A 17,652-nucleotide genomic window follows, 5' to 3' on the forward strand; every position below is an offset into this window, starting at 1 on the left:
CTCTGTAACATTTTGTTTGAGTGCTGATTAGCGGCCAGAGCGCCAGCACTTCTCACCAGAGTAATCAGGCATTTGGGATTTTCTCTGGAGAGTCTCAGCCAAAGTTTTACACAACAGAGGCTTATCCCTCTCAAGCCCCGTACTTTAAATCGCATCACTTACAAAAGAGAACATACCTTACAGATGTGCCTTACAATGCTGGTGGGAACCCTGTGGATTAGCTGCCAGCCGCACATAATCATATCATTAAACCAGCATCCTTTCAAGTCCAGTTGTTTAAATATATTTGGAAGGTTTGAAGCTTCTGCTACTGGTAAATAAAAATGGGGGGAGAGGGGGAGCTTTCCTCATTTTTAACTAGCGCATTACTTTTAAGAGACAGGAAAAAGACTGAAACCCCCTCATCATTATAAAGAGTCTCACTTTTTTGGTGATGGTCACAGTGGCTGGTCCACAGCTGGAACGTTGTGCTACAGCCACAGTTATCAAAGACTCCCCAGAAAGTCCTGGCACAGGAAGGTTCCTGTCTCTTTCCTGCATGGATACGCACTGGGCCTGCCCTGTGCTGCCATCGCAAGACACCCCCTCCCCTTCCCCAAAGCTGTCTAGGGAGCATCTGGATGGTCTTTGTTGAAACAGGTGTGAAGAGATGCTTCAGTCCTATGGTTCAGAGTGCCGTTCCCACCCCGAAGGAAGGTAGAGGAATTCAGCTGAACTCCCTGGCAGAAATGCATTTTCCAACGGACCTCTTACTTGGAGGTATCCTTTGTTTGCTTTCTTAATGCCAGTTAGCTTTAATCCCAAAATCACCAGGGCCCATTTCAAGTAAATCCGGAAAGGAAACCAGGATGAAACTGAAGAAGAGGAATCACCACAAAGAGGAGGCTCAAAGTCTTCCTGCATGGGAGGGTTTCAAAGAAATAAGGTGGGGGTTGTGACATATCTGCCTCATACCTTAGGCACTAATGAACCTCCCCCTCCTTCTCTATCCTCAGCCCCCCACCCCCAAGCCACTGGCTCACTCTCAGGCTTGGAAACGCCAACCCCACAGAACAAGCACAAAAGACATTATACCGTGGACAGGTCTCTGAAGGAGCTTTGCTCCTCCAGCCAACACGATTGCAACAAGTGAAACCCACTCAGGTAATGCTTCACCACTACCCACTAACTGCTGCGAGCACTACTGTGTGCAGAGCACTTACTACAACACAGCAAAGTCATTTCCGAAGGAAACCATTCAGATTCCGGGGAGGCAGCCTGCAACCCCACATCTGCTTTCAGATCTTCAGGGCTGCACTCCTCTTACTTTAAGCTTCCATGGTGCAAAACAAAATTTAAAAGGTATACTTAAAATAGTTTTTCCTCTGCTCTGAAGGGGTTAAAGCCCCATAATTTAGGGGGAAAATGGCTTCACTGGAGATGGCTAAACTGAAAATACACTTTGTACCTCAAACAACCTGGCACATCCTTTATCCTTGGTCACTTTTGTATAGCAGCTTTTGCACCTTTAACACACAAATTGCATTGGGAAAATACCTTTGAAATGTTAAAATATAAACCAGCAAACACTGAGAAAGTATTTGTGTGGACTGTTAATTGCTATAGAGTAATTCATTTTTGAGTTAGGTGAGGTGCAGTAAGAAAGCTGTGAGAGGCAAGAGAACGCAGCCTTTGTTTTGTAGTGCAGATGAGCCACAGCACAGACTTCCCAGGTAGGAGGTGCAGGGCAGTCTCCATTACACTGAAACTCGTGTATTCGATGGAACCTTATTTCACATTCTAGGAATTACTATCTTCATCCTGCCCTCACGGCTAACACAGCAGGGAAAAGCAATGAAGAAAGGCAATTGGAAGGGGACGTTCTTGCCTATACGAGGAACAGCTCTGGTTTAACGAGCAGACAAAATGCGTTTTTTAACTGACTGATGTTTAAACCAATGCTGACTGCACGTGTGCTCACCTTCAAGTACAAGTTAGGTTTTACCAAACCCTTCTCAATTACTCAACCTCTAGCGTACATGAAGAAACAAATGCAGCTTTAACAAGCTTTCAGGTCAGCGGGGACTGCTGGAACAAGTTCAGGTTCACAAATTCAAAACATGTTAAGGAGGTCAAGGAGAATAAAAATCTTTGGCTAGGGATTTTTGGAGGCTATAATTTGTGAGACGTTGTCTGAAAAGCAATGCCACTTGGTTTAAGCTGGTGCACTGAAATAAATAATAGAAAATATATTTGTGAAGAAGGTTTCAGAGCATCCAAAAAGGCAATTCCAGAGAAAAAATGATGACTCTGTATTTCCATATCCTATCCATTTAACACTGTACCATTCTTTTCAGCAAGTTACAGCTTCCATTGTAGAGACGTAAATGACCAGCTCTCTATCTGCCTTTTCAGTTTCTGTATTTAACAAAGACTACAGGCAAAACGGACAAAATCTGCAGGAAGAAGGAAACCAGCAAGACAATGCATGAAATTGCAGGCAAGTGAAACAACCCCCAAACAAAGAACCTTTGAATTAAGCATCAATCTCCTCCAGTAAAAGAAACAACATAAATGTCTAAAACAAATTTATAAATGTTCACTTTTATTCAAAAATGACTGCATACACATTTAGAGAGTCACTTAAGCAGCATATTGAGTGAACTGCAAATATTTACTGTGGCCTTTTTATCCCTGTAGGTTTGCTACTGAAGTCTATCACTTTTTTATTTTCTCTCAATACCTTTGTCTGTTTTGCTAAACTAACAGGCTTCAGTATTACAGAAAAGAGTTTTCTAATGAACAGTGACTGTAAACGTAATATAACCCCTACGGTGTTTTCCCTGTGAAGTTATTTTCTGTGCAGATACTTTTCTGCAATGCAGTAATGACTGATTTTTACAACTAGACTGAATTGCGCTGTATACACAGATGGTACTGACGACATACTAAGAGAATAGTATGTTTAGATGGATAAAGTGTTCACTTAATGATACCTTCAATTCAAATGAACAAAACTACAGAAAAAGTGGGAACGAATGATTGTATAGTCAGTCCTCTTCAGCAAGCAAGAGGCTAGAAATTAACAAGAGTGGTAGCACAGACTGAAATCGGGAAACAACTAACAGACAGTTTTGGTGACAGTTTAAAAATACTTATTTTCATAATTGTATTTGTTATAAGTAATGTCTCATTTTGTGAGCACTAAACAATTAATAGTCTCCCCACAATAAAACGTTAATTTCTGAATATAAAATTCAGCACATTCTGAATGTATTCCGAATATAAAACCTATATTCATTTCTAAAATGCCTGAACATGCACAATAATATTTCTACAGCTTCTGCAGAGGAAACACAGTTATTGGGCCAGAATTTCCACCCCAATATTGTCTCACAAAGTATGATACAAATTTTGAAGTCTCCGCTTAATCAGGTGAAGAAGTTTAGGAGTATCCCAGTTTGCTCGTGCTAGTCACTTTGTGCAGGAAGGGAGATGGGGAAGCGGTAACTGGGAGTCAGAAGAGAGGTGGTGGACACTGCATTCAACACGGTATTCCTTCACAGCAGGACAGAGACCTTTCTGTGGGAAGGGCAACGCAAATGAACTGAATCCAGGCAGGACTCTGCTGCACAAAATGAGGGCTTAACAGCCCTGAAACAAAACAAGGTATCCCTCCACCACCCAGCCCCGCTTCCTCCCTGCCAGGATTGCACCATCACAAGAGAGAGCAAGCCAGCAGACCAGCCAGTTGCACAGCAGTCTCCTTTCCTCACCTTCAAATTTATTCCCATGCTAAGATCTGTGATTTACTACTAGCCAGTGCTTTCAACTGATAGATTAATTAGTAAGAGATGTTGGAAATTATAGTAATAAAGTCTGTCATTAAATGACAAAGTGCTGGAAGTTTGGTGGATCACCACCAAAGGTCAGGATTTACTACCAGTCACTCTATAACAGTAACAATTATTACTTTTACTTTATTGCCCAACAGGGAAAGCTGTTCCCCAGTATCAGACAGAGCTGATTTCATGGTGATGCACAGTAGGTCACCCAGCTTCACTCTATGCACAGGACATGCAGCTCACAGCTGACAGGAGTTCAACGGTATCTGTCCATTTAATTTTCAAATGAAGATTGAGAGAATGAAAAGAGAGATGGGCTGAACAGGAGGGAACTTCCATCTTGGAACAAAGATTATCTTGTCTCGTAATTAAATGTTACGTTGCAATTTGATTAATTCTATTTTAGAGGAAATAAATTAATTCTTCATCCAATGTATTATCTAGACAGGAAATGTTGTCACTCACAGACAAAGCTATTAGTTTGGTATTACTCAAAACATCTGCTAATCTGTGCCGTATAGCTAAGCCTCTGAGAGATAACTGTCACTAATTTGTACTCTGACTTTAAAAAGAAAAAAAAAAGATCTCTCAAGAAGCCTGTTCTTGTTTATAACATGTTTTTATACCACTCAGTGCTAAAAGCATATGTAAGCACCTGTTACTCTATTAGTGATTTTAAATCAGGAACATTTTTAATCTGGAAATCCAACAGCATCTGTCCAAGTGCTTTGCCCTGTAAGGAAAAAAACCCAAACCATTTCATTTTACTATATAAATATACCACCTTTGTAAATTAAGTTTAGAAAAAATGGTTTAATAGGGTATGTTTCCTCTTATCAGTTTAAGAATTCAGTGAGTTTTATAAGTTTTACGAGTATTTATCTCCACATATATAAAAATTTTGGGTGAGCTTTGTCAAGCCTGGCACTGTGGGTTATCCGAAGTTATATTTACCTTTTCCATTTATTTGGCTTCCTCACTCATGAATCAATATAATTAAATAAGGAAAACTATACAATGGAGTTTTCAAACATCTAAACCTGAACAGATTGAATAGTTTCTTCAATTTATTTACTAGCTAGTGCTAAATTCAGTTTATTTGGGGTTCAGTTCTGCTATCTGACTCTTACATAGCATCACCTTACATTGTAAACAGTATTCTTGACTATGCTGAGACGATTTGTACCTGTCAGCATTTCTCAGCCTGTGGTGGCAGAACTGTGCTTTGCTATAGCCATAGGATTGCCACAGTCAGGCGTCTCCAGGTTTAGATGTTTCAAATATTTAATAGTTAATTGTATACTTGCAAAAAAACGTTAGTTTCAGATTCACATAATGCCATCACCACAAAAGATCTATCCATTCATTTCTCTCTTTATATTAATTATCAGTATTTTAACTATAGGAGTCACAGGCCAAGACAGAGGAGTTGCCACACAGGTAATTGTTTTCTAGGACATACAGGAACTATCACAATTGTCTAGTAAATCTTCATCCTCCAGAATGTGACAGCCTCTTTGAGAAGCTAATTTTGCTGGTTCAACTAAAAACAGAGGTAGCATATCATAAAGAGCGTAACAAATTTGAAGACTCTTAATATTTTCTTGTCCACATCTTTTCACTGAATATTCTAAATCAACTTTCTACTTCACTACGTTGTTTTCGAACCTTGAAACAATTAAGCAGATAATGTATATTAACAGAAATTAAAAGGAAATAGAGCCAAAACCAAAAGCTTACAGTTCTACCCTGAAATTTGGTTATAGAGAGACTGTGTAATACATAGTTGTAAAAGATAACTACACCGAAATCAATGCTTTGATACATGCCTGTGGATCACTTCGTAGGGATGCTAGGCCACCACCACCAAGGGAATTCTTCAGAACAAAATTTAATCCATGGATTCCGGGCAACTCGTACCTGTAAAATAAAATCTACACATTGATCACATTGATTCTCAGGAGATTTTCTAAGAAACGTGTACAGAACATCGAGCGAAACACAGCATGCAAAATTTTCATGCTTCTCATAGCATCCCACTAAGTCAAGCTTAAAAGTTAACTGAAGATGAACTCACTGCCTTCCTTGCCTTCTTGTTCCTTCCCCTTACTCCAAATCAACAGTCCTTATACTTTTCAAACAGGACCATGAAGTAATCATTCTTCTCTTATTCAGCTTCAAAAGTCATTCATTTCTCATGAGATTCTTTTCTACGTATTTTTTTTTCCTAAGAGTTAAAGTCCATACAGAAAGCTCCGTAGGCAGGAAGTTGCCATGATCCAGTAAGTACTCAGAGAATACAGTGGGTAGAGGGAAGTATTTTTAATACTTTCTAGTTCTGATACTGAAAAATATGGCTGCTTAACTCCTGGAACTCACTTTGGCTAACAAAGGCCGCCACCTGATTGGGAAGGCATCCTTTTTATTCATGAGGAATAACTGTAAGTCACGAGATCAAACTCTTGCTATCAACTATTGATAATTTTGTAACAAAGTAAACAATTTCTTGGAGCCACGTACTTTGTTTGGATAAAATTCTGGTTTAGTGTGTCAGTCTTATTTTTCTGTTCATTGCCACTGTAAGCATTTTTCCATCCTTGCTTCTGACTGGTGCAGTTCCAATTTGGAAACTTTTGCATGTCTGGCAAATAGCTCTGTGGTTTCCTAACAAAGCTGTTTCAAATTCCATAAATAGGTCTACAGCATATTTCCATTTGCCCCTCCTTGCACAGTTCTTAATTTTTTTGTCATCTTCCTTGTATTTTTGTTTTTCTTTTTTCTTTCCTCCAACATTTCCTTATTTAGGGACTCAACAGCTTTCCTTTTTTCCATAGGAAAGGATTTAATCAGAACACGAGCAAGACATGAGGAAAAACTGAGAAAGACAATAGCCTATTCTTGCTCTATCTCCAGATGTTTGACTGCTGCAATTTATATCACGCCTCCTCCAACACCACCTATTTTTCTTTAGCCACCTACCTGATCTTCATCTGTTTGAAACAGATTTTCAGTTCTGTCCTCTGAAATAGCTGGAATTTATTACAGTGCTCTTGTACTGCCGATTTTGTCACTCTGAGGTTTATCTTTTTCAGCTCCTTTTTAGCATTGTAAAAATGGCTGTTGTTGATATCCTCAGCTCTGTATCTTGGCCCTTGTACCTTGGGCATATGACCCAAACCTTTCATGAAAGGCGACGATTCTGCTAACACTCTTCCAAGTAGTAGTCACGGAGCGTCTGCGCCTATCTCCCAGGCAAGGGGTTTTCACTGTTCCTCATACTCTATTATTACCACACTGTACTTTACTATTAACATTATTATTTGTTATTAAGAAGAACCCTGGTGTTAGCATTCTTTTGACCTTCCTTGAAAACTATTTGCCAGGCAACATTATCACGCTTAAAGGCAAATGCATTGGGAAGGCAGGGAAGTTCAATTAATCCAACACTGCCCTACTAGACCGCAAGAACAAGAATAAAGCAATTTCCGCAACAAGTCGTCAATATAATTTACTACATTTAATAGCACAATCAACTACATAGCAGGATCAGAGGAGCCCACAAAATTTTCAACTAAAATACTCAATACAAATTACCAGTGACCATGTGCGGTAAGAACTAGTCCTTGACTGAAACACTACTCCGTAAGTTTTACCTGGAGAAACTGACAAAGAATTCCAGTGATTTCACAACTGGCAGAACTCTCCACAAGAACTGGACCAATGGAATACATATTCCAGAAGTTAATACCTTAGATTTCAAAAGAAGTTTCATGAAAAAATCAATCACTTTAAATCAGGAGAGAAATTGAAGACTGTCCCAAAGCAAAAGCAAATGACCAGAAGAGTGGAAGAGTTTCATTTCACTTTCTGCAGTAACGCTGGAGAGGGAGCATGTAATACCAGCAACAGATCTTAATTTGGAACATTACAGAATGGCACATTCACTTCAAGTACTTTGAGGAAATATTTACAATGAGATACTCTAGCTAAAACTAGGATTACAAAATAAAGTACAAAGGTCAGCATTTTCAATATTTTAGGGCCTGTTTGAAGCACCTGAATATCCAACCTATTTCCACACAAAAATACGCTCCCACGATAAAAAAAGAAAAACCACTACAACCATCTAATATTCTTAAGCTGCCACAATACATAAACCAAAATGTTGGCATGCATTTATCCAGTATAATTAAACAATTTAATTAACTGAGATCTAAAGAAAGAATTATCTAATTGTACAATTCAATCAAAAGTTTTTAAGAGCTGCTTTTAAACACAGAAAACAAATAAACCCTTCAAAGAATACTAAGCCTGTGACAAAAACCAGTAAAACCAGGAAAGTTCACTATTCTAGCTGAACTCCTATGCTTATGCACAATGGGGTGCCTGCTTAACTACCTCCTTTGAAGTGCTGTCCGCACTTATTCAAAGAAGTGGGTTTCCCTGTAAATTTTCTGTTAAAATGCATGGAAATAAATATGGTACATGCATTTAAATGAAGGAAAAGATAGGAATCTTTCCATCAGAGAGAAGCAGAAATCGAGTCCAAGAAAGAGGAGTTTGCGTATGAGATATACTGTGGGCAATATTCCACACCCACCCCCCCCAATAAATATGCGCACAAAAACCCAAAAGCAATCTAGAAGCATCAGTATCCACATTTCTTATTTTTCAGCTCTTAGTAAAAATATCCAATGAGAAGAAATTAGCTGTCACACTTTTATTTCTGAGCATTGGGACACTCTCAAATATAAAGAAGATACCCTTACTTCAGAAGACGAAACCAGAAAAGTCTCACAGGATAACTTCACTATCCTTTTAAAATGACTGACCTAAATAAAATGTTTCTTATTCCATCTTAAGATTATCAGACCTGTTAAGAATACATTCCCTCTACATAGTGGGGGAAGCAATCACATAGGTTTGGGGTATGAGGGGGGGGTTGAAAGACCATCTTTTGTTACTATGTTACTTGAAAATCAGGAAGTTCGTGAGTTTTCTGCATTCTCTATTAGAATAAATGCCGTCTCTGCTCTGTTTAGTACACCTGTGTAATAGCTTTAATAAAGAATGGAAGGCAACTGCTGACAGTCTCTGTTCTGTTGTGAGGCAGAGCCATGGCTGGTTATGTTTTTAGAAAAAAACTAATACGTATTTTTTAACCACTCAATCTAAATAAAGGAAATGAAGGAAAATAAGAGTAAGATACCTCTTTTTGTGACACTTCAAACTGAAAAACAAACAAGTAATTTAAAAAGAAACTATACAATCTGAAGCACATGAGCATAATCCTCATAATCCTAAACATTTCCACAAAAGGATTTATTCTTTTTCCCTAGTAGGTTTTCAATTCACTCACAGAGCTCCATTATCACATCATTAAAGGAAGCCAAAGGCAGGAACAGATAATCTAATTAATCAAAATAAATTGGCTTCATGCAGACAGAGCAGGTTTCAACTTTTATTTATGAACACAACAGCATTAAGGAACAACAATGAATCAATTTCTAGAAGTATCATTAGGAGGTATGACATTTTTTATTTCTTCCCTTCTCTGCTCTGTTTCAGAGGAAATTACATTTTTTGGCATCACAATTTATTAGATACATAGATTTGTTGGCACTTAAGAAACAGTGGGTGAGGTCTGCACTCACCGAATCACTTATAAAGACAAAGAACAGCAGAACTCCAGGATCAGGGGTTAAAATAACCCCAAGATCTCTCTGAGCTTTGAGCTACACCTTTCTGACTCAAGCTCTATGAACAAGCAAAAGACACTTAACAGTTTGTGTATCTTTACATATTTCCATGGGTAATGGATAAAGATTTTGGCAGAATCTCCACATCTGCAGGATAACTGACTTTAAAACAGATTTTAGAAGACCAAAGGTTTGCTGCAACATTAAGCTTTTGTTTGTTTTTCAAGAGGGAAAAAGGTTTAAAATCTGTTGACTGTTTTATTGGACATGCTTAGGAGAATAAGCCCTTTACCTCAGGCTACAAGAACAGTGTCCAGTGCCCAGAAAGAACCTCAAGCATCAGCTGAAGATACCATGAAAACAAAAATGTTACGTATGCTGTCTGCTGGCAGGTGTTATTCTTTTGTAGATGAATACCAGGTAAGTGCCCGTTTATGATGTATTCTCTTTCACAATTTAAAAATGGAAATTAGCTGTAGTGTTTTCTTTAAATTCTAGCTTGGTATATGTGGCAAAAAACCGGGTGAGAGCGGGGTACTCAAAAGAATACTGTCCCTAAAGTGAGTGAACTTTCATAAAGATTAAAACGTTTTTGCAGAGAAAGGGATAAGATAAGGCATGTTTCCGATGGATGGTCAGGTGAGTTTTGGCTCAGTGTGTACTGGCTGCGTGAATGTTTTTCAGGTAGTATTTTAGGGATTTCAAACTCCCAGTTATGCAGTGGCTCTGAGGCTTGGGAAGCTTTAAGTTATCAAGACTCCTGCGGTCTTCAAATGGTTCAAAACAATGGAAAGATACGTTTCTCAAAGGACATTAGAAGTTATTTCTACTTTGTAGAGACCCTCTGTACTGGAACAAAGGGAAGAAAAAAAAAAAAAAAGAGACCCAACACTAATAATGCTACTTCTGGGAATTTAAATGCCATCACTAACAGATTCGCTTCCTTCATCCAGCTTCAGGAACGGCCCAAGTTCATGTTCTTTTTCAAAGACTATTGCTCAAGTTGTTACTTAAAAAGGCAAAGAAAGATACATAAAAAATACTGAAGACAATGCACACAGGATAGCTTCTGATACCATCATGTGTCTACCATACTACTGTGGACCTAGCAGCAAGCTACTCACCTTGTTACTAGTTCTTCTTCGGGTCTTTCTTGCTCTAAAAGATGTTTGAAATAATTCTCCAGGGCCTGAGTAGTCAAAGTTTTCTTTAGGTATGGATAGTAGAGGGGGTGCCGTGCTATCACACCTGTGGATATAACTGGAGTTAGATGGAATAGGAGCTACTAAAACCAATTTGTACTTATCCTTTCAAAACTCATTTGAGATCCTCCTCTTATCTGAAACTCAGGGATCTTCTTTAATGAGCTCCAGAATGAAAAACAATAGTATGACAGCTTTCCCTCTGTTGGTAGAGAGGGAGTGTGGAGCATGTCATGAAAGAACGCTCCCATACTAAGCAACTATTGGAATTTATCTGGTTGCAAACAGTCCCTGCCACTGAAAGACACTTCAGGAACAACAACAGTGCAACAAACAACCCGCAGGCAGCTCTCTTCACTTAAATGGTTTGGAAAACTTAGATAAGTAATCGCAATTAACAGTAACAAGGCGTGATCAGGGACTGAAGGTTTGGTCCTTGCCCCACTCCTTGCATGAGATCCTGACGCAAGCATGAAATCACAATTACATTTTAATTGCTGTAAATATCCTTTCATAAGCTTCAGATAACTTTATGCTGAAGCTCAAGTTCCACCGCAGGATCAGGAAAACAGATCTGTGCCACAGGGATCTTTTTATCTGTGGACTTCAAAGCTTCAGAGGTCAAGTTTGTTGTGGTATTGTTGTTCCTTAACAAAGTAGTAGCATCTATATCTGAGGACATCTCTTAGCTATGCACCATTCATGATTCAGCAATGCTGCATTGCAACAGTGGTCAAACCATGGGGAAAGAAAAGAAAAGAAAAAAAAAAAAATCAACATTTCTTCATTCCTCAACCCAACAAGTTTCATAAACAAGGACAAGAAAACTCTATTCCTAAATATATATAAGCAAAATTCACCAGTTTTAGCATGACTGACAGCTAATAGCAAACCAAATCCCAAACGCACCTTTAATTCATACTGAGCTTTGAATATCACACACTCTCATCTTCCAACAAGTAAGAGAGCCAATTGTTGCATGCAGAAGCAAGGAATAGAAGGAATTATTAAACAATACAAGGAGCAGCACAATCAGTGTAAAGATGACTGCACACTGAAATAACCACTTGGATTAACAATGTAATGAAACTTTTCTCTTACATGCAAGAACAACTCTGGTATTTGCTAACACTGTTAATGTTTTAGCCATATACATTGTTACAAAATTGATGTATGGAAATATTATACATGATCAGACAACCAAGAGTTATATTACATAACACACACATGAAGGAGTAGCAACTAATGTGTAAAGGAAACCTTAAAAAGGCAGTTCTTAACTTTGTGGAGCTCGACTTTGCAACTCTAAATAAAGACCTTTCTTTGTAGCATGACACGCAAGTATTTTTTTCTTAGTACCTCAGATTTCAACAGCTGCTAAACAGAAAACTACAGATATTTCATTAGTAATATCCTTGATACATACGGATTATTTTTTATTTCAGGACAAAGGCAATTAAAAAAATAAAAATCAAGTGAAGTGAGAGATTTCAAAAAAATTAACAACACTTGACACTTAACTGCTATGTGAAAATCTTACATTGCTCCAGAAAGCAAGAAAAAGAAAAATACCTATGTTTGCAGAGTTGCCTTTGTCTCCACTTCTAGTATAGGCAAGATCTTCTAAGCGGTAAGTATGTGGACCGCTTGGCAGGTCTGTACGATACAAAAATGAATACATTTTAATAATAGCTACAAATAATAGCACATTTTGAAGAAGCAGGCATCATTTCTACATTGTTTGCAGTACTCCTGAAAACATTTCCACAGCTTTCTTCCCACAGGGACACCTAAAGAGCAAGAAGTGAGGCTGGGGCCAAAATTACAAGTTAATCCCTCCCACTCCATCTCCCAAATTCCTTTCACTGCCCAATTCTGTGCCACGCACCCCTCATCCACCACCCTAGAATCTGAAAACTCATCTTGGTCTCAGCAATGTGGTGTGTCTACGAAGGAGAGCTACTTGCAGCTTACAGAGCAGCTACTTGCCATTTCTTGACTAGCTGACAACTTTTGTCCCCTTAACACACAGATCCTTCTGCTTCCATTGCAGGTGGAAAATGCATGCAGTTGCTACTGTCCTGATAATTCTTTCATGTCTTTTTATTCTGATAATGTCTACAGGAAAACAGTCACAATTTAAAATTCCTGTTCAAGACAACACGTGTCTCTCACTTGCATGTGCGCTGTTACAACAGTTAATTACTCAGCTGCACAGAAGAAACCCAACATCTTCAAATTACTAATTCGGTAAGTATCTTAGTATTATGTAAGAAAAGGTCATAAATGGTCATAAATGTATGCTCTATAAGACAACAATCAATTTAACTTGTTTATGTCTGAGTATTAGTATTATTTTATAGCCTTTAGGAACACAGATTGTTGCACTTCATTGAACAGAGTTCGTATTATTTCTATCCATCTGCGTATCAGAAAGCAAACCAACTCCTGCCTAAATCCACAAATTCAATCTTGAGGGATCCACACTGCTTATACATGAGGTTTTATGGTTAAGTTACACAGCAGAGACCTCTTACAATTGTTGATTACTAAGAATAGCAGGCTGTCACCATCCGGAATCTGTCCCCAAAGCAAGAGATGAAGCACTGACTTTGCCACTGTTTCAGTTACCTGCAGATAGCAGCATAGTACTGAAACTTGAACCTTAAGTTATATCCCAGTTCTTAGGCAGTGAGAATATAGTAATGTCCATCCAGTTTTGCTTCTGATCCAGCTTTCCTATAGCCATACCAGCTCTCCCAGCATCCCCAGCTTTTCGGTCCCAGCATCTCTAACTGAGCATCATCTACATTCCTGACTCACAGCAGATTTCTCACCCCTCAGTTGTCCTCTCCTCTGTCCTCTTCCTGCCGTTTTCTCATCCTTCTGCACATAAGTGGCAGCTCTCCCCCTCTCTGCTCCTTGGACACCAGTAGGGGGAACATGCAGTGCAGGGAAGCCACAGCCTTTCTGCTTTGCTTTCTGTCAGGCTGCTGGTGGCAGCCACAGGGAGCAACTGACAAATGCCCAAAACCTTTTTCTTTTTTGTAAAGGACAAACAATTCAGCCCTGAAATTTCAGTCTGATGTGTCAAAGCAACTGAAGCGAGGGTCTTGTAAATCAATTATGTTGGACAAACTTCATGTTGCAAGATGCAACGCAATCTGAAAACACATCAGTATCTTTTCTGTATTGTTATTGCTCCTGCTGAGGATATCCAACTATTGTGCTGTTTCTGTGGGTTTGTTTTTAGTTTTAGGGAGTAAGAGCCCCAATACTAATGAGTCTCTTGTTACATTAAGCTCGTTATGCTTTAACTGCTGGCCAAAGGCAGACTGTATTAAGAAGTGCAACTATACCAATTTAAATCCACCCTCAAGTTACAAATGAATGTTTAAGTTATACTTAAAAACAAAATTAACAATTAAATTAAAATAATTAAAATAAACAATTAAATCAAGTATGATTTAAAGCAATCTACTATTAAGGCAAGGGTAGATAGCACTTGGTGAACTGCATCAGCCAAATCATTACCTTTAACTCCTTCCCGACCACAGAGAATTTCTGACTCCTCAAACAAGCCTGACCTTAAGAACTTTAGTTACTTTCTTATCAAGCTTTGCTATGTCCAAATCCTACTGGCTGCAGTTTTCAGTGTCCCTGTCCTTGCAGGGAAGCTGCAAGACTATGGCAGTGGCATCTGGCCAGATCCCAAATGTTCATTTGGATATGGGGTGGGAGATAATGTAGTGAGGCATTTTTGTCATCCACAATGTGACACATAATTTATATAGCGTATCTTAGTTCATGGTACTTGTTTGGTTGAAACAGATCAGGCAACACTTAACAAGAGTAGCTTTGCTGACACATTCAATTAGCAATAATGGGGAAAACAATAATGAACAACTGAGAGCTCACTGCAGCAATTTCTTCTGCTGGATCAGAAAGAGAACACCTACCCACACCCCAAACAATGTTATCAGTCTTAAACTGCTTTAATTAAGCCCTAAAGTTTTATAACCTGTATTGGGTCACTATCAAAGATGAGCTGAAAGAGTCATTACAGTTTAGTCTGGCACAAAGGTTCTTTATTGGTAGTAAGCCATGGTAACGTGAAAATCGAAATGGTGAAAGCATACAATGAAAGAACTGCCAGAGGAGGTTTGTTTTGAATCTGATGCTAACAGTCCTTTCCATGTTCAATCCCATGAAAAATGTAAGCAGAAGTATGCCATGAAGCTTGGCAGAAAATATTAAAGAGTGTATTTATTTAATTTGGGAATATTATTGTTTATTCAATGTGTCCATTGAGAGAGAATCTGAGAAAGTCCAGCTAAAGCTCACTGTTCATTTTGGACAAGGCTACCACACCTCATACATCACAGAAATCACATTACTTTTAATTATTTCATTCAATATACAATAAAGGAAAAAATGTAGTGTTTTAAGCCTGAAGTATGACAATGTTTAAATCATACGATGTGTAGAAGTCTTTTCTCCAGACATTTTATACAGACAGTCTTTGACAGTCTCCCTTTAAACAAAACCAGTTCAAGACAGTGTTCTGGTGTTTTAATTTATTATTAGCCTAATTGATTTCTCTTTCATGATCTGTTTATCAGAAAAATTTTCCATTTAATAAACACCTTAAACAAATCTACAGAAGAATTTCCTTCAAAGCTAGGGCAAATGGTAAATTTAAATTCCACCCTCCCAGAGCCACGTCAAGCAGCATTTTTAAAAAAAAAATATTTTCACATATTTCTCTTATCTATTCAAAGACAACTAACAGTCCCTCACACTTGAGATAACCATGAAACTAAGAAAAATACTTCCCTTCTTATTAAATGCTGACAGAAATTGTTTTAGCAGAGGTTACTCCTTTTACAATCTAACCCATTCGTTTATTTCTCTCATGCTGTTCATGGGTTAAGCCACAGAAGTAGGTAAGCGTTTAGTCACATACAGAAAACATTTCTATTTACAACTATGGGCAAAAGTTTAGAGATCCTTCTCAGGGAAAATAACCAGAGGAGCACAAATGCCCTCAAAAGTGGGGTTTTGCCTGAATAAAGCCTGAGGAATTCAGTACTTAAATCCTGACTAAGCACCTCAGAAAGTTTCCTCAAACAGTAAGGCGGCAACGGAGAGTCTAATAGCTTTTTGTTTCCCCAATATTTACCATTACCGTCACTTTGAAAAAGATACCTGGACCTTTGCTAACCCCTTTATCAAACACGACAATGATTTCCTATTCCTTAACTCACCAGTTTGATGGTGCGAATCCCCCACTACCCTCCTGGGAACCCCCAGATATCAGAGAGATTCTGGTATGACATCAGATTTGTAATAGACGTAAGAGCTGAAAACATACTTAGGAGTTTAACTTGCTTCTATGCTACACGTAAATCACCACATTGAAGAGATGTTTGAAGACACGGGGAAAATGAACTCAAGCATGGCAGTCAGGCATCCAGCATCACCGGCTTTCAAATGGCAATAAACACACAGCCATATATGTGTTTAAAACTTCTCTACACGATACAGAACATTTCCTATTAACTTATAATTAGTTGTTACACTATTCTATTACCAGTTTTGAGAAATACTACTCACCTATATCTGGAATCCAGAATAAATCTTAACATATTAAATGTTACGTGGTGCCTTCACATCATTAGTTTTTCGAGTATACACAAACTTAAATATCTGAATTACTCTTTAAGCATTAGTGTTATTTTTAGAAATATCTCTACCTAATCTTTAGGTAGAGTCGCCTGATTTAGATATGAAAATATCTATCCACAGCTTTAAATTAATTCTCTCACTTTTCTGGTGAGCAGGAAGAAGGTAATAAAGATTCTGTTTGCACCAAAATGGAATCACGAAGTGTGCCACATGTTAAGACACACTGTATATAGTTCTGCCACCAGAAAGAATAAAAAATTCTCAAGTGTCTAGCACTTCCAATAATCCGTCACCTAGTACCTAGCTTGTATGAACAACTCTGAACGCTTCCTTTTCATTGCAGAACTGCTGAACTGCTCCATTCAGCTCACCGGTTTGCCCTTCTCAAGTTTCTCTTCTTTCTGCAAAGAATTTGGTTAGGCAAGTCTAACGGCAACACAGCAATTACCACGCTGGATCGTTAGCCTAGTGTGTTTTCCTTCAAAGTCACCACTTCCAGGTTGATCCCGTCCTTGTTCATTTTGTGAAGGCTGCCATATGGAACGGGGCCAAATTTTAATCACCGAAATGCTAAGCATTCCGTAAGTCTGTCCTCCATTTTGAACACAACTATTATAACGTAAGGGAAAGCCAACTATTTCCAAGATTAACCAAGATTGCAGTATACTTTGAAATCATGTTTCTATTACAAGCCAGGATATGTCATGTCTAAAGCTTTGGTTTCTTGAGTAACAACTTGCTTACTTGTTATAGTCTCAAATACATTTTACGCTGTGTGATCCTAACCCACGTCCTTCCGAGCAAAGTATATAAGGGTTTTGCAACCGACTTAAAAATATGTAGTATAAAGAGATAAAATACATTTCACAGGCAAAATCTAGCACATGATTTTCCAGGTCAAAGATAGCAAATTATAAGCGCACAAATAAAAAAAAGGCACATACCTTTCAATTCACTGCTAATCTTAGGTGGATCAAATGTAATAACCTCATCTGATGTAAATGTGAGATCCTCCTCAAATGTCTCAACATGTTGCCCATTTAAGAACAGGTTGATCTGGGAAAAAATACCCATTTTCAAACTATCAAATTAGAAATCAGGTGCAACTAAATAAAGCATATTTCTAATTAAGTATTGATCTGGCACGTTGTCAGTAACAGCTTTATGGATAAAGTTCTGTTGCTCCCTTTTAAAAAGTCACAATAACGATCCATTATAAACCTAAAAAAAAAAAAATCT

General features: G+C 38.2%; 1 protein-coding gene across 1 annotated transcript in view; it reads right to left on the reverse strand.

The window, feature by feature from the left end:
- Positions 1-4,230: 4,230 nt before the first annotated feature.
- The window catches only part of LOC104494676, a gene marked incomplete at its 5' end in the record, with an annotated part of 40,367 nt that continues 26,945 nt past the window's right edge, over positions 4,231-17,652 (reverse strand). Inside the window, 5 exons of the mRNA XM_010137541.1 lie at positions 4,231-4,557; positions 5,654-5,744; positions 10,648-10,771; positions 12,298-12,381; positions 17,358-17,469. Coding sequence (XP_010135843.1) covers positions 4,483-4,557; positions 5,654-5,744; positions 10,648-10,771; positions 12,298-12,381; positions 17,358-17,469 — 486 coding nt within the window. The remainder of the gene's footprint in view (positions 4,558-5,653; positions 5,745-10,647; positions 10,772-12,297; positions 12,382-17,357; positions 17,470-17,652) is intronic.

Source organism: Buceros rhinoceros, unplaced genomic scaffold (assembly GCF_000710305.1).
Source record: "Buceros rhinoceros silvestris isolate BGI_N320 unplaced genomic scaffold, ASM71030v1 scaffold9716, whole genome shotgun sequence".
NCBI classification, from domain to species: domain Eukaryota; kingdom Metazoa; phylum Chordata; class Aves; order Bucerotiformes; family Bucerotidae; genus Buceros; species Buceros rhinoceros.